This window comes from Leucopleurus acutus (assembly GCF_964270905.1).
Source record: "Leucopleurus acutus genome assembly, chromosome: 18".
Taxonomy (NCBI): domain Eukaryota; kingdom Metazoa; phylum Chordata; class Mammalia; order Artiodactyla; family Delphinidae; genus Leucopleurus; species Leucopleurus acutus.
In genome coordinates this window covers 5,419,177-5,444,723 of record NC_139160.1, presented here as the reverse complement: position 1 = coordinate 5,444,723, position 25,547 = coordinate 5,419,177, and the positions used below count along the sequence as shown (strand labels likewise).

The 25,547-nt window shown below is 43.3% G+C and overlaps 1 protein-coding gene across 1 annotated transcript in view; it reads left to right on the top strand.

The window, feature by feature from the left end:
• The window catches only part of FLT3 (fms related receptor tyrosine kinase 3), a gene marked incomplete at both ends in the record, with an annotated part of 76,566 nt that overhangs the window by 31,136 nt on the left and 19,883 nt on the right, over positions 1 to 25,547 (top strand). Inside the window, 13 exons of the mRNA XM_082859285.1 lie at positions 766 to 968; positions 3,607 to 3,722; positions 7,474 to 7,603; positions 9,696 to 9,823; positions 10,151 to 10,290; positions 10,387 to 10,540; positions 11,539 to 11,707; positions 21,614 to 21,717; positions 22,407 to 22,515; positions 22,823 to 23,001; positions 24,000 to 24,106; positions 24,193 to 24,325; positions 24,415 to 24,519. Coding sequence (XP_082715411.1) covers positions 766 to 968; positions 3,607 to 3,722; positions 7,474 to 7,603; positions 9,696 to 9,823; positions 10,151 to 10,290; positions 10,387 to 10,540; positions 11,539 to 11,707; positions 21,614 to 21,717; positions 22,407 to 22,515; positions 22,823 to 23,001; positions 24,000 to 24,106; positions 24,193 to 24,325; positions 24,415 to 24,519 — 1,777 coding nt within the window. The remainder of the gene's footprint in view (positions 1 to 765; positions 969 to 3,606; positions 3,723 to 7,473; positions 7,604 to 9,695; positions 9,824 to 10,150; positions 10,291 to 10,386; positions 10,541 to 11,538; positions 11,708 to 21,613; positions 21,718 to 22,406; positions 22,516 to 22,822; positions 23,002 to 23,999; positions 24,107 to 24,192; positions 24,326 to 24,414; positions 24,520 to 25,547) is intronic.

Below are 25,547 nucleotides of genomic sequence, written 5' to 3'. Positions count from 1 at the left end.
ATTAGTTTGTGATTGTGAGGGCTGCCATAACAAAGTCTCAGACTGGGTGAGTTAAACCACAGAAATTTATTGTTTCATAGTTCTGGAGGCTAGAAGTCTAAAATCTAGATGTCGTCAGGCTTGGTTCCTTCTGAGGCTGTGAGGGAAGGATCTGTCCCAGGCCTCTCTCCTTGGCTTGTATGGCCATCTTTATGTTCACAGGGCGTTCTCCCCGTGTGCTTGTCTTCTCCAAATTTCCTCTTCTTATAAGGACATCAGTCATAAGATTAGAACCCACCCTAATGGCCTCATTTTGACGGGATCACCTCTGTAAAGGCCCGGTTCTGAATAAGGTCACATTCTGGGGTACTGGGGGTTAGGACTTCAACATATGAATTTGGGGGACTTCCCTGGTGGTCCAGTGGTTAGGACTCCGAGCTTCCACTGCAGGGGGCACGGGTTCGATTCCTGGTCAGGGAACTAAGATCCCACACGCCACATGGCACAGCCAAAAAAAAAAAAAAAAGAATTTGGGGGGAACACAGTTCAACCCATAACAGTCTATAAAACATTTTCGAAATGCAGCCTACAATGATCTGTCTTTTCTTTAGAGACTTGTAATTTATGGGCATTTTGGTCAGACGTATGATCCTCAGTGGGTTATGATGTGCTTGGCTGTGTGTGTCATATGTCAACATGTGTTTATTTGATAAAGGTTCCAGCTAAGAAGAAGATGCATTGAACATGCACTTGTAGTGAATTCACATCATTTTGTCTATGACATAGGCATCAGAATCCCGGGAAGACCTGGACTGTGCCTTGAGGCCCGAGAGCACAGAGGCAGTCTACGAAGCGGCCACCGTGGAGGTGGACGTGACCGCATCCATCACACTGCAAGTGCTGGTCACCACCCCGGGGAACATTTCCTGTCTCTGGGTCTTTAAACACAGCTCCCTGAATTGCCAGCCACACTTCGATTTACAAAACAGGTAAGCAGGGGCGGGGCAATGTGCAACCGTAAGGATTTTTGGAGGAATAGTTTCTTGCCATACAGAGACCTTCTTGCTTCATTTAGAGTTTCTATTCCAATCTCTGTACATGTTCACCGTAACTCTTATTTCCAGTGAAAGAAAATAAACTAAAAAATAGCTAAGGCATGGATACATGACCTGTTACAGCGGTCAAAACCCATAGGACAAACAACATAAAAGGTGAACCCCAGTGTAAACTGTGGACTTTAGTTAATTCCAGTATTGGTTCATCAGTTGTAACGAATACACCACACCTATGCAAGATGTTACTAATAGAAAAGCTGTGTGTGGGGGTGGGAGTGGGGCGAGGGTGTATGCAGGATCTCTCTGTACTTTCTGCTTAATTTTGTTTTCACCTTAATTTTTCCATAAACCTAAAAGTGCTCTAAAAAATAAAGTCTATTCATTTAAAAACTTATATACAGATGTATAGGTATATTTAGGGCCTAAGAAAGCAGTGATGACTGGCAAAATGTAAAACAAATAGTGAAGAGTATTTGGGATTTTAAAGATGGGCTTGTTTTTTAAACTGGATTTTGTCTTGAAGGTAAAAACTTAGGAAGTTTTCATTCCGTTCTGGTTAAAGTAGCAAGGAGCTTTCTAGTTAAAGCAGTGAGAAGCTTCTTTCTGGGAAATCCTTGGGGAAGAACCCTTGGCTTTACCTAGTTTGTTTCACAGTCTGATGAGCAGAATTGCAATGATAGGTGATATCCACAAAGCATTTTAGTAAGAAATTGATCTGTATGTGGGGAACGTTGGTCTCACCATCCAGAAAGATATCGTGGCCAAGGTTTGTAGATTGACCACCAAGCCTGTATCTAACCCTGGGCTGACTGCTGCCCCCTGCTGTCCGAGACCAGGTGGGGCAGGAAGCAAGGGGCACAGGCCATTGACATGCCCACTTACTAATTCTAAGGTGCTTTATTCTCTAATTCTTGGGGTGCTCAGGTGACCCGAAGCTATAGAAGAACCACTGTCTTTCTAGGAGCAATGCAGGAAATGGCCCCTCAATGACCCAAAGGGGGTTCCATGCCACCTGACTGAGACACGGGAGAACATCTGTGACTGACTTGTACCAAGTATTCACATTTGTGTCTTTAAGGTCAAACCAATGTTTAAGTAATTTTCAGGACAGTAGCTATAATTCTGAAGTTTGGTTCTAAATCTTAGGGCACATTCATTTTCCTTTCCCCTTTTGAGGCCATGTTACTCACTTCTCTGTTTTGCTTACTTTTCTCTTGGGGTTAAACCAAAGGCAATCTTCTATTAAGAATTTTGGCTTAAAGAAATGTTCTGGTAATCTTATCAAAATCTGATGCCACACAGTTCTTGTTAGATTGAGGCCAAAAAACGCAAAGTAAAAAAGTAGGGTTCCTTTTACTCTGCTAAGAGGTTGCCTTTTTGTTCTAGGACAGGCAGCCCAAATCATAGGTCTTATGTGGATTAGTTAACTTAGTACCAAAACATTTTTAGCAACTTCTCCATAGTAAAGAGTTACTGAAATTAAATCTGGGCTTAGACTCATAGCCAGACAGATTGCACACCTAAGCTTTGATAACCGTCTTAGAGTTTTGTACGATATGCCAAGAGTTCTCACGTGATACCAGGAGAGTGAAGGTTCAGAGAGAGAGAGCACATCCCCAGGGTACCTGCATAAGCAGAAAATACATATATTTCTTACTAATTTACTGCCTATATGAACGCAAGCACCAGTACTCTGGAACCATGCTGCTTGGAGCTCTAAATCATGGCTGTTCCAATATCCTGTGCCCTTGGTTCGCCTGGGGTCTTGTTCAAACGCAGATTTCGATTCAGTAGGTGTGGACGGGGCCTGAGATTCTGCAGACTCTCCCAGCTGGTGCCAAGTGTTGAGCAGTAACATCTAAAGGTCAGAAAGTGTCCATTTAAATCCAACACTACTCAACAGACTGCTAGAGAGTATTCTAAGCGCTAAGGAGGACAGATATCACCAAACACACATCAAGGTTGTTTCTTTGAAGAGAATGCCCCTAGCCAGATTTATCTTTACCAAGTATCTGAAAAGTTAGAAATACTCACATTGAGACATCTCTCCTTTGTGATATATCAGTGTAATTACTACCTCATAGGAAAATGCTTTGTGTCTGATTTTGCTTGAATTCTTTCCTCTAGTGGGGGTGGGAGGGGGGCACAAAACGGACTGTTCTTGATGTCAGTGAGTCTTGCTTGTACCGTCATCTGGTTCTGCACGTGGGGCACGGAGGCTGGTGGCCGGGTGGCCGGCAGACATGCCCGTGGAGGATGGTTTGTCATTGGCAGGAATGGTCCACTACTGCCAAGGAGGGCGTCCCACCAAGTCTATACGTTTTTGGTAGGAGTTTTCCCTCCGATGGGCTTGGGCAGCATGAGGTGAAGGTGCTCACTCCCAAGGGAGGGACTGGATAAAGGTCAAGGTGAAGCTAACGAGGCCCAGGCTGAGCGCCGGCACAGGCCAGGAGCTGCGTTCTCCACCGAGGTGGACCAGAGGCGCCCAGCCACCTTCTGACTCAGTGTGAAATTCGAGGGTTTTCGTTTCACACGTTTTCCAGATTAACCAGTTCTCTTTCTTGTGTTTCAGAGGAGTTGTGTCCATGGTCATTTTGAAAATGACAGAAACCCAGGCTGGAGAATACCTACTTTTTATTCAGAGTGAAGCCACCAATTACACAGTATTGTTTACAGTGAGTATAAGAAGTAAGTGCTGTTTGCTACTCGGTACCCTCAATATTCTAAAGGAGCAGTTAGGACCCAAGAGCTCTTACCGGCTTCCCCAGACACATGAGCCAGGTTTCCCTCAATACGTAGTTGAATTAATTGAACTCACTTCAACCACCCCATCGCCTGTTGAGATCCTGACGTGACCCACGGATGGTGAGAGTGAATGCTCTTCAGAACCCAGGGCATCCTCTATTTTCTGGCTCCCCGTTTTTTTTCAGCGACGGATGGATGACAGGGAAGAAGTGGAAAGCATCTTGACCATGGAGTCAGAAGACCTGAGTTCTTATTCTGGATCTGATACGACCGCCTTGGGCAGGTCACGTAGTCTCTCTGAGCCTCAGTGTTCTGATCTGTAAAATGGGGATACCCACACACACCTCAGGATGTCAAGAGCTTAGAGCTATCCAACAGAGAGGTCTGAGGCGATGAGAACGTCTGTCTGCTCTGTCCAGTAAGGTAGCCACTGGTCACATATGGCTGGTGAACACTTGAAATGTGGCCAGCGTGACCAAAGTTTTCATTTTAATCAATTAAAAATTCCATTTAAATAACCACATGGACCTGGCGGCTCCTGTGTTCATACAAACACCAGATCGCTACGCAAACCATCAGGAACAACGCGGAAGTTCTCACCCAGGGAAGCAGCTGTGCAGTTGGCCGAACCACCATCTGCGTGTCTCCTGGCTTCTCCTTCTTTCCACCCACTTACGCGCAGGCCTGCGGTTGTGTGGACTCAGCCCTGTACCCACTGGCTGCTTTACCCCACGTGACAAATGGGGACTAGCGGTGGAGGCATTCACATGGGTCCCGCTGCCTTTAGGGGCCAGGGCAGTGCTCCAGAAACTCTGGGTTTATCCATTTTAAAGCAAGCTCCCGGGCTACGCCTTGGTGTGTCTTGCCAGGCGGAGGCTGTGGTGCACGTGTGTCCAGCCCACAGAGGTGCGGGGCTCGGGGGAACCACGGCTCCCCTTGGCCGAGGCTGTTCTGCACCCACCATCGCAGGTGAACGGCTTGCTGAGAGGTGTGGAAATGGGCACGACAGCCTGAGGCCGAGCGTGGCCAGGTCCACACTCTGGGCCACACCGCACTGGGTCTCGCACTCAGAGCTGCGAACAGAAGAGCACTCGTGGCCGTTTCGATTCCCACAAGTGTCATCTGACCAGGGCTGGGGACAGGGTGTTAGGTTCCAAAGTCAGCCTGTCGGGCAAAACCCCAGCAAAGTCCAAATCGGTCAACATTTGTTTTGAAAAGCCTTTCAATTGCTCTGATATTTATAGGACCAGAGCCCTAGAAGGTCAGAAGTCAAGAGGTACCTCTTGTTTCTCTTTGATTTTGGTCTTTTTCCCTGTCCCCTCCCCAGTCCCCGACCCCCCTCTGTGGGACAGTAAATCCTCAGGTTGGAAGAGAATAAGAGATTTCTTGCGCTCTCTCTCTCTCTTTTTTTTTTTGTCAAGTGTTTATACTTGAATTTGTATAAAATAAATGGGAATCTGCTCTCTTTATTTAGGGTAACTTCTTTTCACTTAAGATTTATAATGTAAAAATAGCACAACAATCATTCAAGTTAGTTGTAACTGTTTTTAACGTGCTGCTGGGTGGTGGGATTCAAAAAAAATCAGGTGGGGTAGACTTGGCAACAGTCAGCGTGAAAAAGAGGAAAGGGTTTAGTGAACCACAAGTTCACTATGAACCAACAGTATGGCATGGTTGCTAAAAAAGGAAATCTGAACCTTGGCAGCGTTCACAAAAATGTAATGTCTGGGTTAAGGAAATTAATGGAAAATTACTCTTTTCAGTTCTACAGTTTTTTCAGGTGAATATTGACAAAACAGAGCAACCAGAATAGTGAAGATCTTAGAATTCCTTGAATTAGGAGCTGCTGAGGGAATTAAGAATGTTTGGCAGAGAGAAGGAAATATTTTTGAGGAGAGAAGAAGATTGATTGCAGTGTAACGTAGAGGAAACCCTTCTGGCATGAGTCAGGAAACCTGGGCTAACCAGTTAAAATACCTTCGATGATAATGATATCCCTTGACCTCCGCATTTGATTTTAAATATTTGAAGGATTTTCATGTGGCAACAAACTTCACTTGAAAAAAAAAATTGCTCTAGAGGGTAAAATTGGGACCAATGGTCAGCAACTACAGGGAGAGAAAGTAAAAACTACCAGAAAATGGGGAAAGATGTTTGGAAGTCACATAATCAACAAAGGATGAATAGCCATAATAGGTAAAGAACTTCTATAAATCAATAAGAAAAAAACCAGTAGAAAAATGAACAAAAGACATGAGTAGGCATTTCACTATTGTCAGTAAACATATTAAATTAATAACTGAGACATGCAAATTAGGGCCACAGTGAGATACCGTTTTATACCCAGGAGACTGTTGAAAACAAATTGTCATTATGTGTAAAGCAGAAGTGCTCACACTATATGGACCAGCAGTTGCACTCCTAGGTATATTGTAAAGAAACTTAACACACCTGCCTCACTAGGAATGCACAGAACGTTCATAGCACCATTGTTGGTGACACAAAATACAGGAAACAACCCAAATGTCCACTGCAAGAAAATGGACTAATAGATTGTGATATATCCACCCATGGAACACGATGTAGTGGTAGCAAAATGAATTAAGCATAGCTACGTGCAAAACCATGGACGAATCTTAAAAACATAAACTGAAGTTGTGAACGACCGCATACTGAGTGATGCCGTATGTTGAAGCTCAAAAACAAACAGAACAAACCAGTATATTGTTTAGGGCCACACATCTATGTGGTGAAACATGTGTAAAAGTATGAGAACGATAAACAGAAAATTCAGGATAAAGTTAACCTAGGCTTGAGAGACAAGGAGAAGCAGGACAAAAGTAGATTCAAAGATATTTGTTATTTTTCTGGTTATTAAGTTGAGCGTGGGTCCACGGGTATTCGTTTTTATTATTATGTTTCAAAATTAACTCGTCATATATTCTTCGCTATGTATATACATATATATAAAGTATTAGATACTATTTTTAAACAGAATTTATTATAAGGAGGAAGATGGAAATTTAGCATGGGAAACTTTCTTTGGAAAAGAAAAAAAGGTTTGTTGAAAAATGGGAGGATCGACTCCGGGAGGTCATGAACTCCTGTTCCTAAGGAGTCCGAGCAGAAGCAGAGAGTTTATATGTGAAGGGAGGGGGAGGGGGAGAAGGGGCGAGGGGAGAGGTGTGAGGGTCCAATGTGAACAGGAGGCTGAACCAAGCCTCTCAACTCTGTTCCAATTTTACCTCCATCCTACTATATTTCTGCCTAGTTCTAGATACAATTATGGGAAGAAAGTTGGGTCTTAAACTATATAAGTATGTGTTATAAACTTTATGTTATTTCTACTTTTCTTTTTCCCATGCATATTGATATTTGTGTTTTTACGTGGCTTCACTCCACTAAACATTAGTTGTCTTTGGATTCATGAAATACCCAAAGACATTAGCTACGAGAATAAATGCTAAAGTTAGCATTTCAGCCAGAGTCGAATTTAATATATTGGTGAGGAGGGATATGTTATTATATATATTTGGAGGGGAGCAGAAGACACCGCTACAGCACAAAAGGTTAACTTTTCTTAATGGTGCAGAATTCTTCTTTTGAGGAGGTTGCTAAGACAGTTATTTTTTTTTAATGTTTATAATATGAAACATTTTTAATATTAAAACGTTAATAATTTATGATGCTTTAGATACACTGCTTTACACGTTAAGGAGACCTTACTTTAGAAAAATGGAAAATCAGGATGCCCTGGTCTGCATCTCGGAGAGCATTCCAGAACCAACCGTGGAATGGGTGTTCTGCGATTCACAGAGTGACAGGTATGACATGTGGAGAGAGAACTGCTTTTATGCCTTTACTTTTTCTGTCTCTTTCTAATATAGTTGACATCATACTGTCTGTACAGTTTATCACCCTGTTAACAGGAAACGTTGGCTTTTTTTTTTTTTTGCGGTACGCGGGCCTCTCACTGTTGTGGCCTCTCCCGTTGCGGAGCACAGGCTCCGGACCGGGGCACGAACCCGTGTCCCCTGCATCGGCAGGCGTACTCTCAACCACTGCGCCACCAGGGAAGCCCAGGAAACATTGGCTTTTTAAAGAATGATTGGTGTGGGCTTCCCAGGGAGGATGGTGGGGGACACCTTAGTGACGAGCCCTTTGGAGCGCCTCGTCGGTCACGTCACTGACCTGTAGGACCCTCCCTGGATATCACATGACACGAATAAAAGCCCTTTTAAGTTACACGCTTGTCGACTCCCTAAGCATTTGGTTGGGGAAAAAGAAAGGTCCAGCTTTCAGTGTATAATTCCCTGTAAGTAAGAAATTCCCTGTGAATAAATGTTTCATTTGTGATTATGATGTTTACTCTAAGAACAGTTTAATACGATTGTTTAGGGATGTAGAATCTGCCTGGGTTTGAACCCTGCTTTGCTTATACCTGTGTGGCCTTGGGCAAGTTACTTAACCCCTCCCCGCCTATCAGAAGAATGCGGGTGGGAGCCGTACTTACCTTAATACAGTCGCTCTGATGAGTAAATGAACTGGTACATGTGAAGCGCATAGAACAGTGCCTGGCAGATAGTAAGTACCATATAAATGTTCACTTTTGTTTTTCATGCGTCATAGCTATAAGTGCTCACAAAGTAACAGTTCATGCCATTTGAACCAGTTAAAATTTACCAAACAACTTTTATTGAAAAAGGGAACTAAAGAGAAGGAGAAAAAGTGAAAAATCAGGTTACCAAATAATATGAGGGGATCCCAAATTTTAAACGAACAAGAAAAAGAGATTACCTATAGATGTATACGTCACACGTGCACAGAAAAGAAAACGATTAGAAAGCTACGCACAGCAAAATAGTAACCGTTGTTATCTCATGGTGGTAGGAATGTGGGCAATTTAATATTCTTTTCTTTGGGTTTTTCTGGATTTTCCAAAATAAACATAGTTATCGTTGTCTTATAATTAAAAAAAAAAAAAAACTCAAGGAGTAATGCACAAACAAAGACGAGAATACATTTGACTAAAGTTGATAAAGAGAAGAAATGTGACTATACACAGAGTCCAACAGCCGTATCTGCTGTGGGAAAGGTGATGGTTAAGGAGGCGGGAGAGGGGACGTGGTCCCTCAAATCCCGAGGTGTGGCTGACACCCCTCAAGTGACACTGCCCTCTCCTCTGTGAGCTCTGGGGACTCTGGGGACATTTGCAACTGTGGCCTCTCTCCCTCTCACTGGCTGTCCTTTTCAGAGCTTCAAAGAAAGCATACCTACACCTTGTTAAGCTGTATTAAAACCTAATCATGCTTTTCCTTTTCTCCATTTTCTCTTTTTTCCCCCTTTTCTGTCTTTTCTCAATTCTTCCATTCTTTCTCTCTCTTTAACAACCAAGAGGTCACCAAACACAAAGGCTTTTAAACTGTTTTATTATGTGATTCTCTCTAGTGTTATTCTAATTGGGTGAGATGAGGAATTACTAACTAGTTGTGAATTGGTTTGCCTTGTGACCTGCTCCTGTCTTTGCTTTCTTATCGGGCTCTTAAAATCTAGAACCTTTAATTTGCTTCTTCTCCTGAACATTCATTTGTAATTTTAAAAGATGTTTAATCAACTGATATTTATTTTTTTAATAGATCTTTACTGGAGTATAATTGCTTCACAATACCGTGTTAGTTTCTGTTGTACACCAAAGTGAATCAGCCATATGCATACATATGTCCCCATATCCCCTCCCTCCTGAACCTCCCTCCCACCCTCCCTATCCCACCCCTCTAGGTCATCGCAAAGCACCAAAGTCTGTCACACAGAATGAAGTAAGTCAGAAAGAGAAAAACAAATACCGTATGCTAACCCATATATATGGAATCTTAAAAAAAAAAAAAAATGGTACTGACATTTATTTTTTAATTGCAGCTGTAAAGGAGAAAGTCCAGCTGTCATTACAAAGGAGGCAAGTGTACTCCATGAGTTATTTGGAACAGACATAAGGTGCTGTGCAAGAAATGAGCTGGGCAGGGAATGTACGAAACTCTTCACTATTGGTAAGACCGTAGCATCATGTCGTTCTGTTCTCAGTGACTGTTCCTTAGAGATGAGCTGGGACTAATCATCACCCCTTAGGTCCTTACTCAATTTCAAAAATTCTATAGCTCCTTGAGGCCATTTCCAGTGTAATATTTAGATTTCTGTGAGTGCTCATTTCTTCATAAGAGCCTTGTCGGTCTCTGAAAGACTCTTTTATTTTGAGATGGTTGGGAACATTTGAGATGCCATCCAAATCTTTGTTCTGCAGAATGTTCAGGATATATTTTGTGATGAGGAAGAAAAAAATCACTATTTTTCTTACCCGGGGTGTTTTCATCTTCTAGATCTAAACCAAACTCCTCAGACCACACCGCCACAATTATTTCTTAAAGTAGGGGAACCCTTATGGATAAGGTGCAAAGCTGTTCATGTGAACCACGGATTCGGGCTCAGCTGGGAATTAGAGAATAAAGCACTGGAAGAGGTGAGAGGATGAGCTTCCATCCTGAAAATGCAGAAAAATGAACCAAGAGTCCAGGTGGAAATCACTCCATTCAAACTCTGTTTTATTAAAATCTAGGGCAGCTACTTTGAGATGAGTACCTATTCCACAAACAGAACTATGATACGGATTCTGTTTGCTTTTGTATCATCAGTGGGAAGAAACGACACTGGCTATTACACTTGCTCCTCTTCAGAGCATCCCAGTAAATCAGCTTTGGTCACCATCCTAGGTAATGCGGGCTGCGCACGTAACCTGTACTCACGTTTTTAGTTGTTTTAGTGTGGAATGTAGGGCAGGTACTGCAAATTCTGCTTTCAGTGTAATGTTAGTATCAAAAAGCTGAGAAAGAAACTGAATTAGGGGAGTTTTGTAAGTACAAGCTGCCCCTTCCTTTCCTTTTCTGGTTAAACCAAGCCCGCTTGAATGCCACTGTCTTTGCAGGCAGCACGTTGTAATGTGACCCTCTGTTTGTGGATTTTTGTCTTCCAGTAGGCTGGAAGTTTCCTAAGGACAGGAATAATCCCTTCTATCCTATACTCCCAGACCTGGCAGAGAACCAGACACAAACTCGACCCTTATTAAGTACTTGTTCTAAGAACTACCTGAGAACTGCCTCTCAGGGGTAGAGGGCAATGGCTGAGAGGGTGGGACACGCACTTAGATGCATGGAAGTTTGGGTGGGCTCTGTAGGATCTGACAATAATCACGCTGTATGTAATCTCAGAGTAGGTGGCAGCCTTCGGCCATCATGAAAATGCTAAGAAGTGAAGGGATTCTCTTATTCACTAATAAGGAAGTGTTCCATAGGGAAACCTTGTGAATATCTCTGGCTAGACTATTCCATTTGTGACCTGAGATTATTTTATGCGGGATGTGTCGCGAGGGGGCCGTTCTGGTTGAGGACAGGGATTGTCAGTGGGCCCCTCTGTGTCCATGGTTGGCCGGGCTGGGGGAAGCCCTTCAAGCCCTTGAACTTGTCAGCAAAATCTATAGGTTTACTTATACATTTCCTTGGGAAGAGTGTCAATTATTTGCATCTAATGCTGAGAGGAATCAGGTGACATGCTCAGGCTTATCAATGGGGACAGGACTCCTGCATTTCTTGTTAAACTATCAAATCTGAGTTTTCTTGCATAAAACTGCTGAATAAAAATTTATTTATCCTCTCAATATATTTCCTCCATATGAATCTCATTATCTAACTTAAAAATGCATTTTTTTTAACAGAAAAGGGATTTATAAACGCTTCCAAATCAAGTGAAGATTATGAAATTGACCAGTATGAAGAGTTTTGTTTTTCTGTCAGGTTTAAAGCATACCCACAAATCAGATGTACGTGGACCTTCTCTCGAAAAGCATTTCCTTGTGAGCAAAGTGGCCTGGATGACGGGTACAGGTGAGCAAACTCAGCCCGGGACACATCATCACTCTCGGCACAACCCTTCTGGTTGCCCTCGAGAAGAGCGGTTTTGTATTATAAGTTTATGCGCGGTGACGTTGACATTGAAGGCGAGAAAGCAAACGGCAGATGTGAGGACACAGTAACAGCGCTTTCATCAGTTCAGATAGTGTAACCCACCGCACGAAAAATGGAAAGGATCATATCAGTCTGAGTCTGGCATTTTCTGAGTCACCAGATTGCTACTTCCCATTTGAGGGTACATGCTATTGGTACGCGGAGCCTCTCTCAGCCCGTTTGCAGATGACTGAGGAAATAAAACCCCTTAAAAACAGGAAAACACTACCTATAGGTGTGTTGATTTAAGTTTTCAAAAATAAATGCAGAAATAGCCCAACGATGAGTGCTGAAGGAAAATCTTATTTTCCTGGGGATTTGTCCAACTGCAGTCAAGTTTCTCTTTGGAAAAAAAAAAAAAGGACTCTCTTTTTTTTTTTAATTGAAGTATAGTTAATTTACAATGTTGGGTTCGTTTCAAGTGTACAGCACAGTGATTCGTTTATACATACATACATACATATATATTCTTTTTCAGATTCTTTTCTATTATAGGTTATTACAAGATACTGAGTCCAGTTCCCTGTGCTATACAATAGGCCCTTGTTGTTTACCTATTTTACATATAGTAGTGTGTATATGTTAATCCCAAACTCCTAATTTATCTCTCTTCCCCCCAAAAAAAACAGCTCTTCCATGTATTTCCTATGGCTGTGATACCCCTTATCTCTTTTTTTTTTTTTTTAATTTTTAAAAATTTATTTATTTATGGCTGTGTTGGCTCTTCGTTTCTGTGCGCGGGCTTCTCTCTAGTTGCGGCGAGCAGGGGCCACTCTTCATCGCGGTGCGCGGGCCTCTCACTATTGCAGCCTCTCTTGTTGCGGAGCACAGGCTCCAGACACGCAGACTCAGTAATTGTGGCTCACAGGCAGGCTGCTCCGCAGCATGTGGGATCGTCCCAGACCAGGGCTCGAACCTGTGTCCCCTGCATTGGCAGGCAGATTCTCAACCACTGCACCACCAGGGAAGCCCCCCCTTATCTCTTAAAACTAATCCTAGGTAACAGGGTTTCAGGATAGACTATGAGCTGAGAGGTACCTGTCATCTCTCCAGTGAGTCAGTGGTCGAGAGTCAATCACTGATGCTCAATAACGGGTCCATAAGCCACTGTAAAGGAATCAGCTGAATCACTGAATCAGAGTCAGTGGATCCCTGACTCCCGTTCCAAACATGCTGAACTAAAATCGAGGCACAATCCCAGATTCTGCATTTTTCTTTTTATTTTTTTGGCTGCACTACTTGGCATGCAGGATCTTAGTTCCCCGACCAGGGATTGAACCCACGCCCCCTGCAGTGGAAGTGTGGAGGCTTAACCACTGGACCATCAGGGAAGTCCCCCCAGGTTCCACATTGTTAATGAGAACCTCTGGTGATTCCCATCACGGGTCTGGATCTGTGCTGTTCAGTACAGTAGCCGGCAGCCACATATGGCTATTGGGAGCTTGAAATGCAGCTGGTCCCAATGGAGATGTTGTGTGGCTGTAACATGCACAGCAGATTTTGAAGCCTTCGTATGACAAACAAAATGTAAAATACCTCGATAATTTTTGTCTTGATTTTATGTTAAAATGACAATATTTTAGATATATTGAGTTAAATAAAATCTATTATTACCATTTACTCCTTTTTACTTTTTAGATAGCTAATTGGAAACTTTAAAATTACATAAGTGGCTTGTTTGGTTTTTTTAATAAATTTCATTTATTTATTTATTTATTTATTTATTTATATTTGGCTGCGTTGGGTCTTCGTTGCTGCGCGCGGGCTTTCTCTAGTTGCGGCGAGCGGGAGCCACTCTTCATTGTGGTGCACGGGCTTCTCATCGTGGTGGCTTCCACTGTTGCGGAGCACGGGCTCTAGGCGTGCGGGCTTCAGTAGTTGTGGCTCACGGGCTCTAGAGCGCAGGCTCAGCAGTTGTGGCACACGGGCTTAGTTGCTCCGCGGCATGTGGGATCTTCCCGGGCCAGGGCTCGAACCCATGTCCCCTGCATGGGCAGGCGGATTCTTAACCACTGCGCCACCAGGGGAGCCCGAAGTGGCTTGTTTATATTCCTATTGGATAGCACGGGTCTAGGCGAAGAGTCAGAATAAGCTCTTTTCATCTGGATTCTTCCGTTTGTTTCCTGATGACTGCGCTGTTCTATACCCCAAAGTGATTTATGACTGATCCTTGTTTGCTTTTTTAAGAAGAGCTGTAACGCAGGGTTTGCATGGCATCGTCTGCCCTCTCGCCCAAACCTCCTAATGTGCGAAGCATTCATTTTTCAAGTAATTAAGAAAGCAACCTTTGGACGGACACGTAGTCCCCTGATTCAGGGATTCTCAACAGCAGGCTGTTGACATCCTGGGCCGGGTAATCCTTCATTCTGGGGGTCTCCTGTGCATGACAGGATGTTTAGCAACGTCCCTGGTCTCCACCCATTGGATGTCAGTAGCACCACTACCCCAAGTTGTGACAACCAAAAATACCTCCAGACATTGCCAAAGTCCCCTGGTGAGAAAAAAATTGCCTGGGGTTGAGAACCACTGCCGTGGAGGGGTCACCCCATTGTCATAAGCCCTTATGCTGAACCATCAAACTTTTGAAAGTAGAAGGCAGGGGGTCAGCCCCTCTCCTGTTAGTTGAGTTGACTACCTGTGTTCAGGATGTCAGTGCTGTCACTTCCCCATCCTTCTTTGTATTGTGACCCCGTCAGAGAAGCTCTTAATTCTACAGGATTCTCTTTTGAACCTGATTCAAAGAGATAGAGGATCCATTCAATTTAGTTCAACAAATATTCCTTTAATGTCTTCTTGATGATCTCAATGCCATAAGGGGCTACAAACGTGAATAAGGTGATGTCTCCCCCCAACCCCCTCAAGTTACACAGGCACATTTAAGTGCCAGGGGCCACCTGCGAGGTCATTGCTACTTGTGCTGGTGACATCTGGCACAATTCTTAAGATTTGACAGACTCACTAATTAGAGGACTGTGTCTCTGATCTATGGGTCTTGGAACAATCTAGTGGGCTAGTTAATCTTGTTTCATCCCTTGATCATACTCTGCACCCCTGACCCCAAGTAGTTATCTTCTGGAGGTAGCTAAATGAATAAATCAGGGCAGATCCTGATTTCTAGAGTGATGTGTACCTCTCATTCAAAGTTAACCTCTTTTTGTGTTGAATCCCAACAGTGAGTTCATAACCTCCGTTGGGATAGGTGCTGTCATTTCTCTGTCTTTGTACAATGCCTCATGCAGTCAACAGCTGTTGAGTGAATGAATGAATTCATCATCACCCCTAGAAAGCAACTCAAAGTGCATAGCCTGGGCCAAAGATAAGTCAGTGGCATACTCTTTGCACTACAGGGACCATGACACTCACCACAACACCTAGCACATGGCACTCACCACAACACCTGTCACTCAGTGTTTATTGTATTTAAAAAGTTCCTGAAGAACCACAGTATTAATTGGTGATAACGATGCACTGGGTGTGATGGGCCACTTGCCAAGCTGGCAATGCCAAGGTGAGATGGAGTCTCCTTCATCATGAAAAAGATGCTCAAAGTGTTGAATAAAAGATGAACTACAGGGGTGGGGGATGAACTGGGAGATTAGGATTGACATATATACAATACTATGTATAAAATAGATAACTACTGAGAACCTACTGAGAACCTCTGTGTGTATAGCACAGAGAACTCTACTCAATGCTCTGTGGTGACCTAAATGGGAAGGAAATCCAAAAAAGAGGAGATATATGTATATGTACAGCTGATTCACTTTGCTGTACAGCAGAAACTAACACAACCTTGTAAAGCAACTATACTCCAATAAAAATAAATTAAAGAAAAAAAAGGATGAACTACAAAAATATTGAACACAAGTGCTCTAAATGTCATCTGCTCTCCACGTGAGGCTCTGTGTTGTGATAGGGGATGCAGACTAAATTCGAACCTGAGTTCTTTTCCATTTTTTTATTATAAAAAGTTCCAAATTTACTAATAAACTAAAAGAATAGTACAGTGAGCATCCTTTACCCATCACTTAGGTTCAACAATTTAGTCAAACTGAATTTTGTTTATGAAGTACAGTATTTTCATCCTGGGGCAAGAGAGGACTTTATAAGCAAAGTGACACCAGTTTTTATTTGTAACCGAAAGGTCTGTGTAATAACAGTACTACTGAAAAAGCTTTGGTGTGGTCACAGCATGTGTGCCAGAAATCTTACAGCTTCCCCACCTTCACAGCTTCGTTTCTCCAATTTACTTCCTCAAATATGACACCAAAGTTTATTAGGGCTTCCCTTTATGTGTTTACATTTTATGAAATCCTGACAGCCTGGTCTTGGGAAAAGGTTCTAGAATATTTCATCTTTTAGTTTGCCTAATTTTCTATCTCTGTAGACTTACTTATAAACAAATCTGCCTTAGCTTTTCCTAGTTTCACAGTTAAACACACACACACACACACAATACGACTTATTAGGATGTTATAATTATTTAAGTAATTTCTTCTGAAAGAGTCTCCTGAGGCATGCCCAATCCCTGTATTTTCTTTTTTCCCTGAAATATTTAATTTCCCAACTCTACCAAGTCGAAGTTCTGCCCACAACAGGCATTAACTGAGCACTTATTGGTACCAGTGGTGTGGTGGAATCTGGGTTCTGGGTGGTGAGACATATTTCTTCTTAGGACAAAGAGAAAAGCAAACTCTCAAGTCGATAAATGATATGTGATTACAGGAGTGTATTGAGCTTCTTTAGGAGGACTTTTTTAGTTCCCTGAAGGAGATGAACCCTGAATGTATACAGAAAGGAAGGAAAGACGTTTGGGGACCGTAAATAGTGGTTAATAGAGGTAAATAGCGGAACCTCCAACCAAACCCTGCCCCCTCGATTGTAAGATACTAACCACATCATGAAGCCTCACTGAGACCAAAAGAAACTTCTTTGAGCCCTACCATGTGCCGATGTGCAGAGTCCTTTATGCGGATTATCTCATTTGATCCTCATCATCTCATTTTATTAAATATGGAAACAGGCTATGCTATTTGCTCCACACCTAGGGCAAAGTCAATACCTTTCATTCACTTTTATTTTCTGAAATTGCCTTTAAAAAAAAAAAAAAAAAAGAAATAGGGCTTCCCTGGTGGCGCAGTGGTTGAGAGTCCGCCTGCCGATGCAGGGGACACGGGTTCGTGCCCCGGTCCGGGACGATCCCACATGCCGCGGAGCAGCTGGGCCTGTGAGCCATGGCCGCTGAGCCTGCGCGTCCGGAAAAAAAAAAAAAAAAGAAAGAAAGAACACCCATAATTCCACCACCAGGAATTATATTTCAGACTTTGTAACCACCATGATAGAAACATATAAGTATAGGTTTTTGTACAAACAGGAAATTAATTGTGCCATTTGTCACCTGATTTTTCACTTTAAAAATATCATCTCTTGCTGTGTTAATAAGTACATTATTATTATTTATATTATCATTTTAATGGCTTACCTTATTTACATTACCACTTTTATGGTGACACAGTATTCCTCTTTTTAGAAAATTTTATTTTGACTAACTCCTGTTGATGGGCATTTACTTTAGTTTTTTTTTTTTTCTTTGCATCTTTATTTTAATGTGATTGTCTCACTTAATGTATACCCCAGAGTAAAGGTTCTAAATGTCTTTTTTATTCAAAATGATTCCCGGACTTCATAAGCCTCATAGTAATGACAATCTAACACATTTATCGTGTTTACTAGGCACTGTTATAAGCAGTTTATACAAAACCGTTTTAATAAAAACTCAACAAAAACTTCTCCTCTAACAACCATAAAAGGTAGATACTATCTTCGTTTTACGGATGAGGAAACAAGCACAGAGAGACTCAGTGACTTGCCCACGGTCACACCACCGGCCAATGGCAGAGTTGCCTGCAAAGCCTGTGATTTTAACCATCACTCTGGTACTGCCTTTTGACACCAGCTCATTTCAAAAGTGTGAGATTCTCATACCTAGTGTGTAAGAAAACAGAAAAGCAGGCATGTGCTTTGGTTATTTGAAAAGAAAAGTGTGCTGCCTTATGAGATGTGCTGTGCTTCGCTCTTGGGTTTTTAATGATTATGTAATACTTCCCCCGGCTTGTGGGCTCCCCTGAAATAAAATACAAATGAGCATGGTATTAAGTAGATTGATATAAAGTCATCAGCACCTCTCCTGCCCCCTGCCCGGCTTTCTTTGTTTAACTCTGGACAGAAATGTGTGCAGACTGGGTTCAACTTCAGCCAGGCTGTACCCCCTCCATGTCCTGCAGTCTGAGGGGGCAGGATCTGCTGATGGGGGTCTCCCAGTGCCGGGTAAAGTCACTCGCTCCTGCCAGCCCCTCACTCTCCAGTTTCAGAAGCTCCCAGCTTCCCCAGTCTGTGCTTTATTATTCCCTGTTTTCTGGTTTGACTTTTATCATCCCTTGCTCTTTGAATAAAGCATTTTTTATAGTGAAGTTACTCCCTGAGCTGCTGGAAAGACCTGCCCCTTTTCAACTCCCCAGCTCTGGGCGCTAAATGGAATAGAAAAATCACCTGCATTTTGCTTGTAACAGAGGAGAAATCCCTTCTCATTGTTGTAATGAGAATACATCTTCTTAGTCACCAAAGATATTTCAACTGTGAACTCCAGTTTCCTGATCTCCCATCTCATGGCCGCTGGGCATTTTCAGAAAAACCCCAGGGAAAAAGGAAGTTTGCAACTCCCTGGTACTAATCGGTTAGTCCCCTTGGAATTTCCAGGGGAGGGTCGGCGATGCAGTTGTTGCTTTTGCTGGGGTTAACTGCCATAAACAGGAAGACAGGCGGTTGAGAAGGATCTCGATATTCCATTTTGTGTTCAGGCTATTTTTGTGACCGATTTCCTACCTGGAAGAATGAGAACGTTTCAGATGCTCTCTTGTCTATCCCATGGCCAGTCATGCTCCATTCAGACAGCACAAAAGACTTAGGAGGGAAAACGTTTACAAAACAGATTGGTCTGCGTGATAGTCAATAGTTGTATAGGTAATTTCTTTTTTTTAATGTTAATTTTTATTGGATTATAGTTGCTCTATAATGTTGTGTTAGTTTCTGCTCTACAGCAAAGTGAATCAGCTATATGTATACATATATCTCCTCTTTTTTTGGATTTCCTTCCCATTTAGGTCACCACAGAGCATTGAGTAGAGTTCCCTGTGCTATACAGTAGGTTCTCATTAGCTGGTAATTTCTTTATCAAATTGATTGGTGCTTTTGGCATGGTCCCTGGCTAGCACACTGGCTTCTTTTTTATCTCTTCTCTTCTTCCTTTTCAGGGTCTTTGGCTATTGTCTGGTGAGAATTACATTTTCCCTTTTAGAAGCTCACATCTGTCTCTTCTTGGACCACTTAAACTCTGCCTTCATAAAGTCTGGAAATCACATGTACCTATACTTACTTTTCTCCCTAAAGTTATAATTTGTCTTTCCCGCGATCTTTCTGTCATTTCCAGTTCACCAGCCGGTTCCTTCTGGCTGTCCAGAAGTAGGTCAGGATAAGAATCTCCCTTTTCTGGGCTTCCCTGGTGGCGCAGTGGTTGAGAGTCCGCCTGCCGATGCAGGGGACACGGGTTCGCGCCCCGGTCCGGAAAGATCCCACATGCCGCGGAGCGGCTGGGCCCGTGAGCCATGGCCGCTGAGCCTGCGCGTCCGGAGCCTGTGCTCCGCAACGGGAGAGGCCACAACAGTGAGAGGCCCGCGTACCGCAAAAAAAAAAAAAAGAAAGAAAGAAAAGAAAAAGAAACTCCGCTTTCTGCTTTTTCAGCCTTCTTGTTAACAAGGCAAACAAAAGCTTGTTCAGTGCTCACCTGATAGGAAATGAAATCTCCCATCACTATACACGGTCAGAATTACCTTTAAGCTTCCGAGTTAAGGATGCAGAACATTGGTGTCACATAAACCTGGGCTCAAAATCTTCTCTATTGATTGCCAGGTGTGCGGTTTGACCCTTAGGAATCAGCTGGGACTCTGTTCTCTCCTTCCTCTTCACGTCCAATCCAGCACCTGCTGTTTCTTTTTGTCCTGGTGCCCCTTGGGTTGGCTGTTTCCTCTCCCTCCCCATTTTCCCTGCCTTGGACAACACTCATCTTTTCACAGTCTGAACTCTCAAATCTGAACTTTTACTTCTCCTCTCCTAAGATTTCCCACATTATACTGTAACTGCTCATGACTTGTCTGCCTTCGCCACCAAACTGTAAATTCTGTGAGAACAGAAACCTAGTTTTGTTAACTCACTGTTGTATCCCGATTCCTCCCACAAACAGCCTCTACCATTGACAGGAGAAAGGATGAGTGAATTCATGAATGAATGAATGACTTCCTAGGTTACCCCAACAGCTACCTCCAGACTTCCCCCCAATACACTTTCCTGCTGCCATCACTCTAAACTAAAATACTGTTCATAACATTCCTCTCCTGCTCAGGAATCCACAGCATCTCCTCCCTGCTTTCTCCATCAGGTCGAAAGAATTAGGCTTGTTTTCCAAGGTCCCAGATCAGTTGGCGCCACCCTGCCCATTTGGCCCTCTGTTCCGCTCCATCCCACCCTGCACCTCTGCTCTAGCCAAGAAGCCTCCCCCTTTCTCTCCTTGTGGCCTTATGAGTTCCTGTCCCATGGCTTAAATCATTGCCGTTGCCCCCTGCTTGGATGTCTTTTCTTTACTCTCTCATGAAAACCAACTCACCTCTAAAGACCTAGCTCAATTCCTGCTTCTATGAAGCCCTCTGAACTTTTCTCACGACACTGGCCTCTGCCTTCTTTGATCTTCTGCGGGCCTTCAGTTTAATGCTTTCACTCTTCCACATAGGCAGGTTTTGTCCACCCACCTGGATTATGATATCTCTGAGGACCGGAGCCGTATTCATAGGTCTTTTGCATCCTACATAGTTCCTCCTGTTCACATTTCCTGTGTATACATACTTTTTCTTTCCTTTTTTACTTCAAGTAGGCTATATAGAGGTGGCCTAATTCAGTATCTTCTGAGCAACGCTTAGATTTTCTTATTCTAAGGGAAAGGTTTTTTCTATTTCTTCAATGCACGAAGGCACATTCACCAGCTCCTTGCTTCCCCACCTCTCCTATAATATCCACCATCCCATATACCTGCTAGGATTGGTGGGTGATCCCCAATACCATATACCTGGTAGGCTTGGGGGATGCGCACTCCAAGTAGATACTAGAGCCTGCTGAGGCCACTCAAAGACGTCTGTACTCAGTGGATTTGAGCCGTCATCACTGTCAATCACTATGTAAGTCAAGGGTTGGTCATAGGTCCTGCCTTGGACTAATGTCAGAGAGCTATCCTTTCAGGAAGCTGGGGGGTCCATGGGCTCCACCACCTACCAAGGTTCTTCCATATTTCCAGGAAGTCAGACTAGTCTGGAATGTATGTAACAGTAGGGGCCGGAACCTTCTTGTCTCTCTTAGCAGCTCCAGCCTAGATCAGTGCTTCTCAACCTTTAATGTGCATGTGAATTCCACGGAGATCATCTTAAAATGCAGATTCTGAGTCAGTAGGTTTGGGGTGGGGCCTGAGATTTTGTATTTCTGGCAAGCTCCTAGATAATACCAGGGCTGATGCTGCCTGTTTGTGGACCACACTTTGAGTAGCAAGAGCATCTGGGAACCTCCCTGTCCACTGAACTTGAGAGAGCGAGTGTCTTCAGGAAGACTTACTCCCATGCACACCATTATTCATTTCAACATCTCCTCAAAGAATCTGGCTAAGTCTGTCTTTACTTCTTTTTCCAACAGCATATCTAAGTTTTGCAACCATAAACACCAGCCAGGACAATATATCTTCCATGCAGAAAATGATGACGCCCAGTTCACAAAAATGTTCACGCTGAATATAAGAAGTAAGTGAAGCTGTCAAGAAATTTTATTTTATGCTTGTAACTCCTTAATAATGTATTAACTCGGACCAGAAAGAGATAAGCCATGGCTTAGGGAAGGAATGCTACAAAAGTGTTTTGACATGCTGAAGTGTTTTGAAATTGTACTTTCATATCTACTGGCTTGTTGATACGCAGATCTCTTTCTGGGTAATTTTCTCTTTCTCCTTTGGAGCTAAGATGCTGATTCCATATCCTCTCTGAAGGTGCTTTACTGTGTGACTTTATTGATTTTAGTACTTTGAAAGGTCCTGTTAAGGAAAGACCAAGAGCCATACTACCTGCCATTTAGTTTTTTTAATAATCATGGTTTCTCTGGTCCATAAAAAGATGAGAGTCCATTTTGCTGGACTTTTTACAGGTGCTTCTCCTGAAGCTAAGACTCATTTAGATGGAGGTCTACACCTGAGCTCTCTCCAGGCGGGGTCTAGCAGGGGAAAAGGGGGGTGCTCCCCAGAGAAGTTTAGGGCTGCCTGCACAAAAGGTGACACAAGGGGAAAGAGGACCCCCTCTTTGAGTCACCCTGCATGAGACACGCTCCCAGGAGCACAAACTGCGTAGAGTATGTGAGCAGCCTGTATGAAGCTGACTTTGAAACCCTTTCTGGAAAGCACTGCACTGCATGAGCTTGATTTCCCTGTTGTCTTCTGCAGGGAAACCTCAAGTGCTCGCCGAGGCATCGGCAAGTCAGGCTTCTTGCTCCTCTGACGGGTACCCGGTACCGTCTTGGACCTGGAAGAAGTGTTCAGACAAGTCTCCCAAGTAATGAAGACACTGGCCCCTCTTGTGTTAGAAGAACATCAAACGCTCTCTGACGTGTTGACTGTGTCTCGTGAATTCAGTTTAAGAAGAAACGATGAAGCATTTAAAATGCTTACCTTCTGAGTCGACCATAATTCTAAATGGTCATAGATTGTTTCTGATAACCTTTAATAGATGTCTCTTCAAAAATAAAAAAGATTAAAAAATAAATAAATAGATGTCTCTTGTAGACCCCACTAGAGAAACCCTCACTTCCAATCCGACGACAGCCCCGCCCGTCTAAATTCTGTCTGCTGTTCCTTTTCAGCTGCACAGAAGAGATCACGGAAGGAATTTGGAATAAAAAGGCCAACAGAAAAGTATTTGGACAGTGGATATCAAGCAGCACCCTGAACATGAGCGAGGCCGTCAAAGGGTTCCTGGTGAAGTGCTGTGCATACAATTCCCTCGGCACGTCTTGTGAAACGATCCTTCTAAACTCACCAGGTAGACAGCAGTTGCTACTGTAACAAACCACCTTCAGGAATTCGCTACTAGAAGTTCGTCCCTGTAGTTCGCTTTTATTTGGGGAGTTTTACAAGAGTGTATAGGTTCAGTGTGTGAGACGAGAAGGCTTTTTGAGTCAGGCAAGAATCCCCACTGAACATACATGTTTTGCAGTTCAAGGGCAGAGTGACTTCTACTGACATCATTGTGACTCATGAATTCAAGTGATGTGGGTAGAGCAATAAACTCCCAGCATAATGGACATCTACCAAGAAATCCAGCTCTAGGGAAACAGATTGAGTAGTTTGGAGCCTCTACCGCTTTCCATTTTGGTTAATCTCCTTATTTGCCTTTAGCTTCCCGTTTTATCATTTTGGGTTTGATATTTAGATCCCTCCTAAATTAAGCAATTCTGAAACCTGACCACCTACACTAATGGTTCAAAATCACCAGCGTCCCCAAACTAACTTCCCCACATTCGTATGACAGCTTCATAGTGGGAACACAAATTTCTTTTTTTTTTTTTTAATTGAGGTAGAGTTGATTTACAATGTTGTGTTAGTTTCTGACGTACAGCTAAGTGATGCAGTTTTATATAAACATATATACATTCTTTTTCAGATTCTTTTCCATTAAAGTTTATTACAAAATATTGAATATAGTTCCCTGGGCTATACAGTAGGACTGTGTTGTTTATCTAGTTTATATATAGTAGACGAACATCTTTTTTATCTGACTTTCACATCCTGTGGGTTTAAATAGATGTAATTCTTAAAACCCCTCGTAAATGATGTTTTAAAATGGGTTCAGAATCATTTAAAATTTTCTGGGAAGGAATCGTTCTTTATATGAACATGGCCTGATTTTCTGTGGGGATAGCGTATTGGTAGAGGGCTTGTAGGCTCCTCAGACAGGATGTGAGACACTGTAACGAGCATTCTGCTACAGTATCCACCAGGAATTCTCATCCACTGCTCCTTGATGCTCTTCCCTTGCAGGCCCCTTCCCTTTCATCCAGGACAACATCTCATTCTATGCAACAGTTGGCCTCTGTCTTCCCTTTATTGCCGTTTTAACCATGCTAATTTGTCACAAGTACAAAAAGGTAAACGCAAAGGTAAAACGTCATCATTGTGTCCCATTTCTGAAGAACTCTCTATGGCTAATCGACTCATTATTTCATCTCTGAAGCAATTTCGGTACGAAAGCCAGCTACAGATGGTGCAGGTGACTGGCTCTCTGGATAATGAGTACTTCTACATTGATTTCAGAGAATATGAATATGATCTCAAATGGGAGTTTCCAAGAGAAAATTTAGAATTTGGTAAGAATCAGGTGTTCCAAATGCTTCTGTCGAGTTTCCTTCTTGTTGGAAAATCTTCAATATGCACTCACTCACCATGTGTCTTGCAGGGAAGGTCCTGGGATCGGGTGCTTTTGGGAAAGTGATGAATGCAACCGCCTATGGAATCAGTAAGACAGGGGTCTCAATCCAGGTCGCAGTCAAAATGCTGAAAGGTATGGTTACATCGATCAATAGCCACAGAGACGCACAAAGAGGGGAGGTGACGCCTCCCACCTCCTCTTTTCCATCATTGCTATGGTTACTGCTTGCCATCCTTCAAAGCTAAAAAGGGAGCGAGTTGGGGTGGGTGTCAACTAAGTCACGAATATAAAATACAAGTCGTGAACACAGAACGCCACCTCTTCGTCCTCTTCTTTCTTTGTTTAGGTTTTTTCAGCCTCAATATTTGGGGATACCATTGCTACAGGCAGCTGTGTGTCTTACATTTCGACACAGACTCTGGGTAGAAGAGGGAATTGGCGCCTTCTGTATCACTTCCCACTCATTTCTCATCCGCTGCCTCCTGGCTCTCCCTAACCTCCTCCCCTTAGTATCACTCACTTAGCAAGAGCGCCCCCAGCTGGCTTTGGCTAAGCGATCAGTGACCATCACCTCCACCATCACCACGAACCAAGCCTAATGGGCATTACTTGAATTTTTAGCAGAAGTTGGCACGATTGACCGTTCCCTCCATCTTTATTGTGTTTTCTTCCTTTGGTTTCCACGTCACCATATTCTTCTGGTTTACTCCTACCCCTCTGACTGCTTCACAGTCCTTTGCTGGCCCCTCATCTTCTCACCCAGCTTCTCACCCAACAGAGTTCCTGAAGACTTGCTCCTGGGCCCCCTTCCCTTTTCACTCCGCATGCCCATGGGCTGTCTCAGCTTACCCGCGACCTCCTCCCATGCACCAATGGTTCTCACGATTGCACCTCCCTTCTGAGCTTCAGGTTATGTCCAAGTGCTTGGACGTCTCCAGAGTCCCTTGAATTCAGCTTATCCAAAGTGGACTCCTCCAACCCTGGCTCTCTGTCAGCCCTCCCTCTCTCACTGATTGGTTGCGAGTACCAATGACCGGCCATGAGCCACCCAGGCAGGCCAACCAGAAACCTAGGACTGACTCATCCTTGAAACCATCCTCATTCTAATTCCCTGTAGGCTATTCCTGTCAGGCTTCCTGCCTAGTGCCTCTTGAGTTATC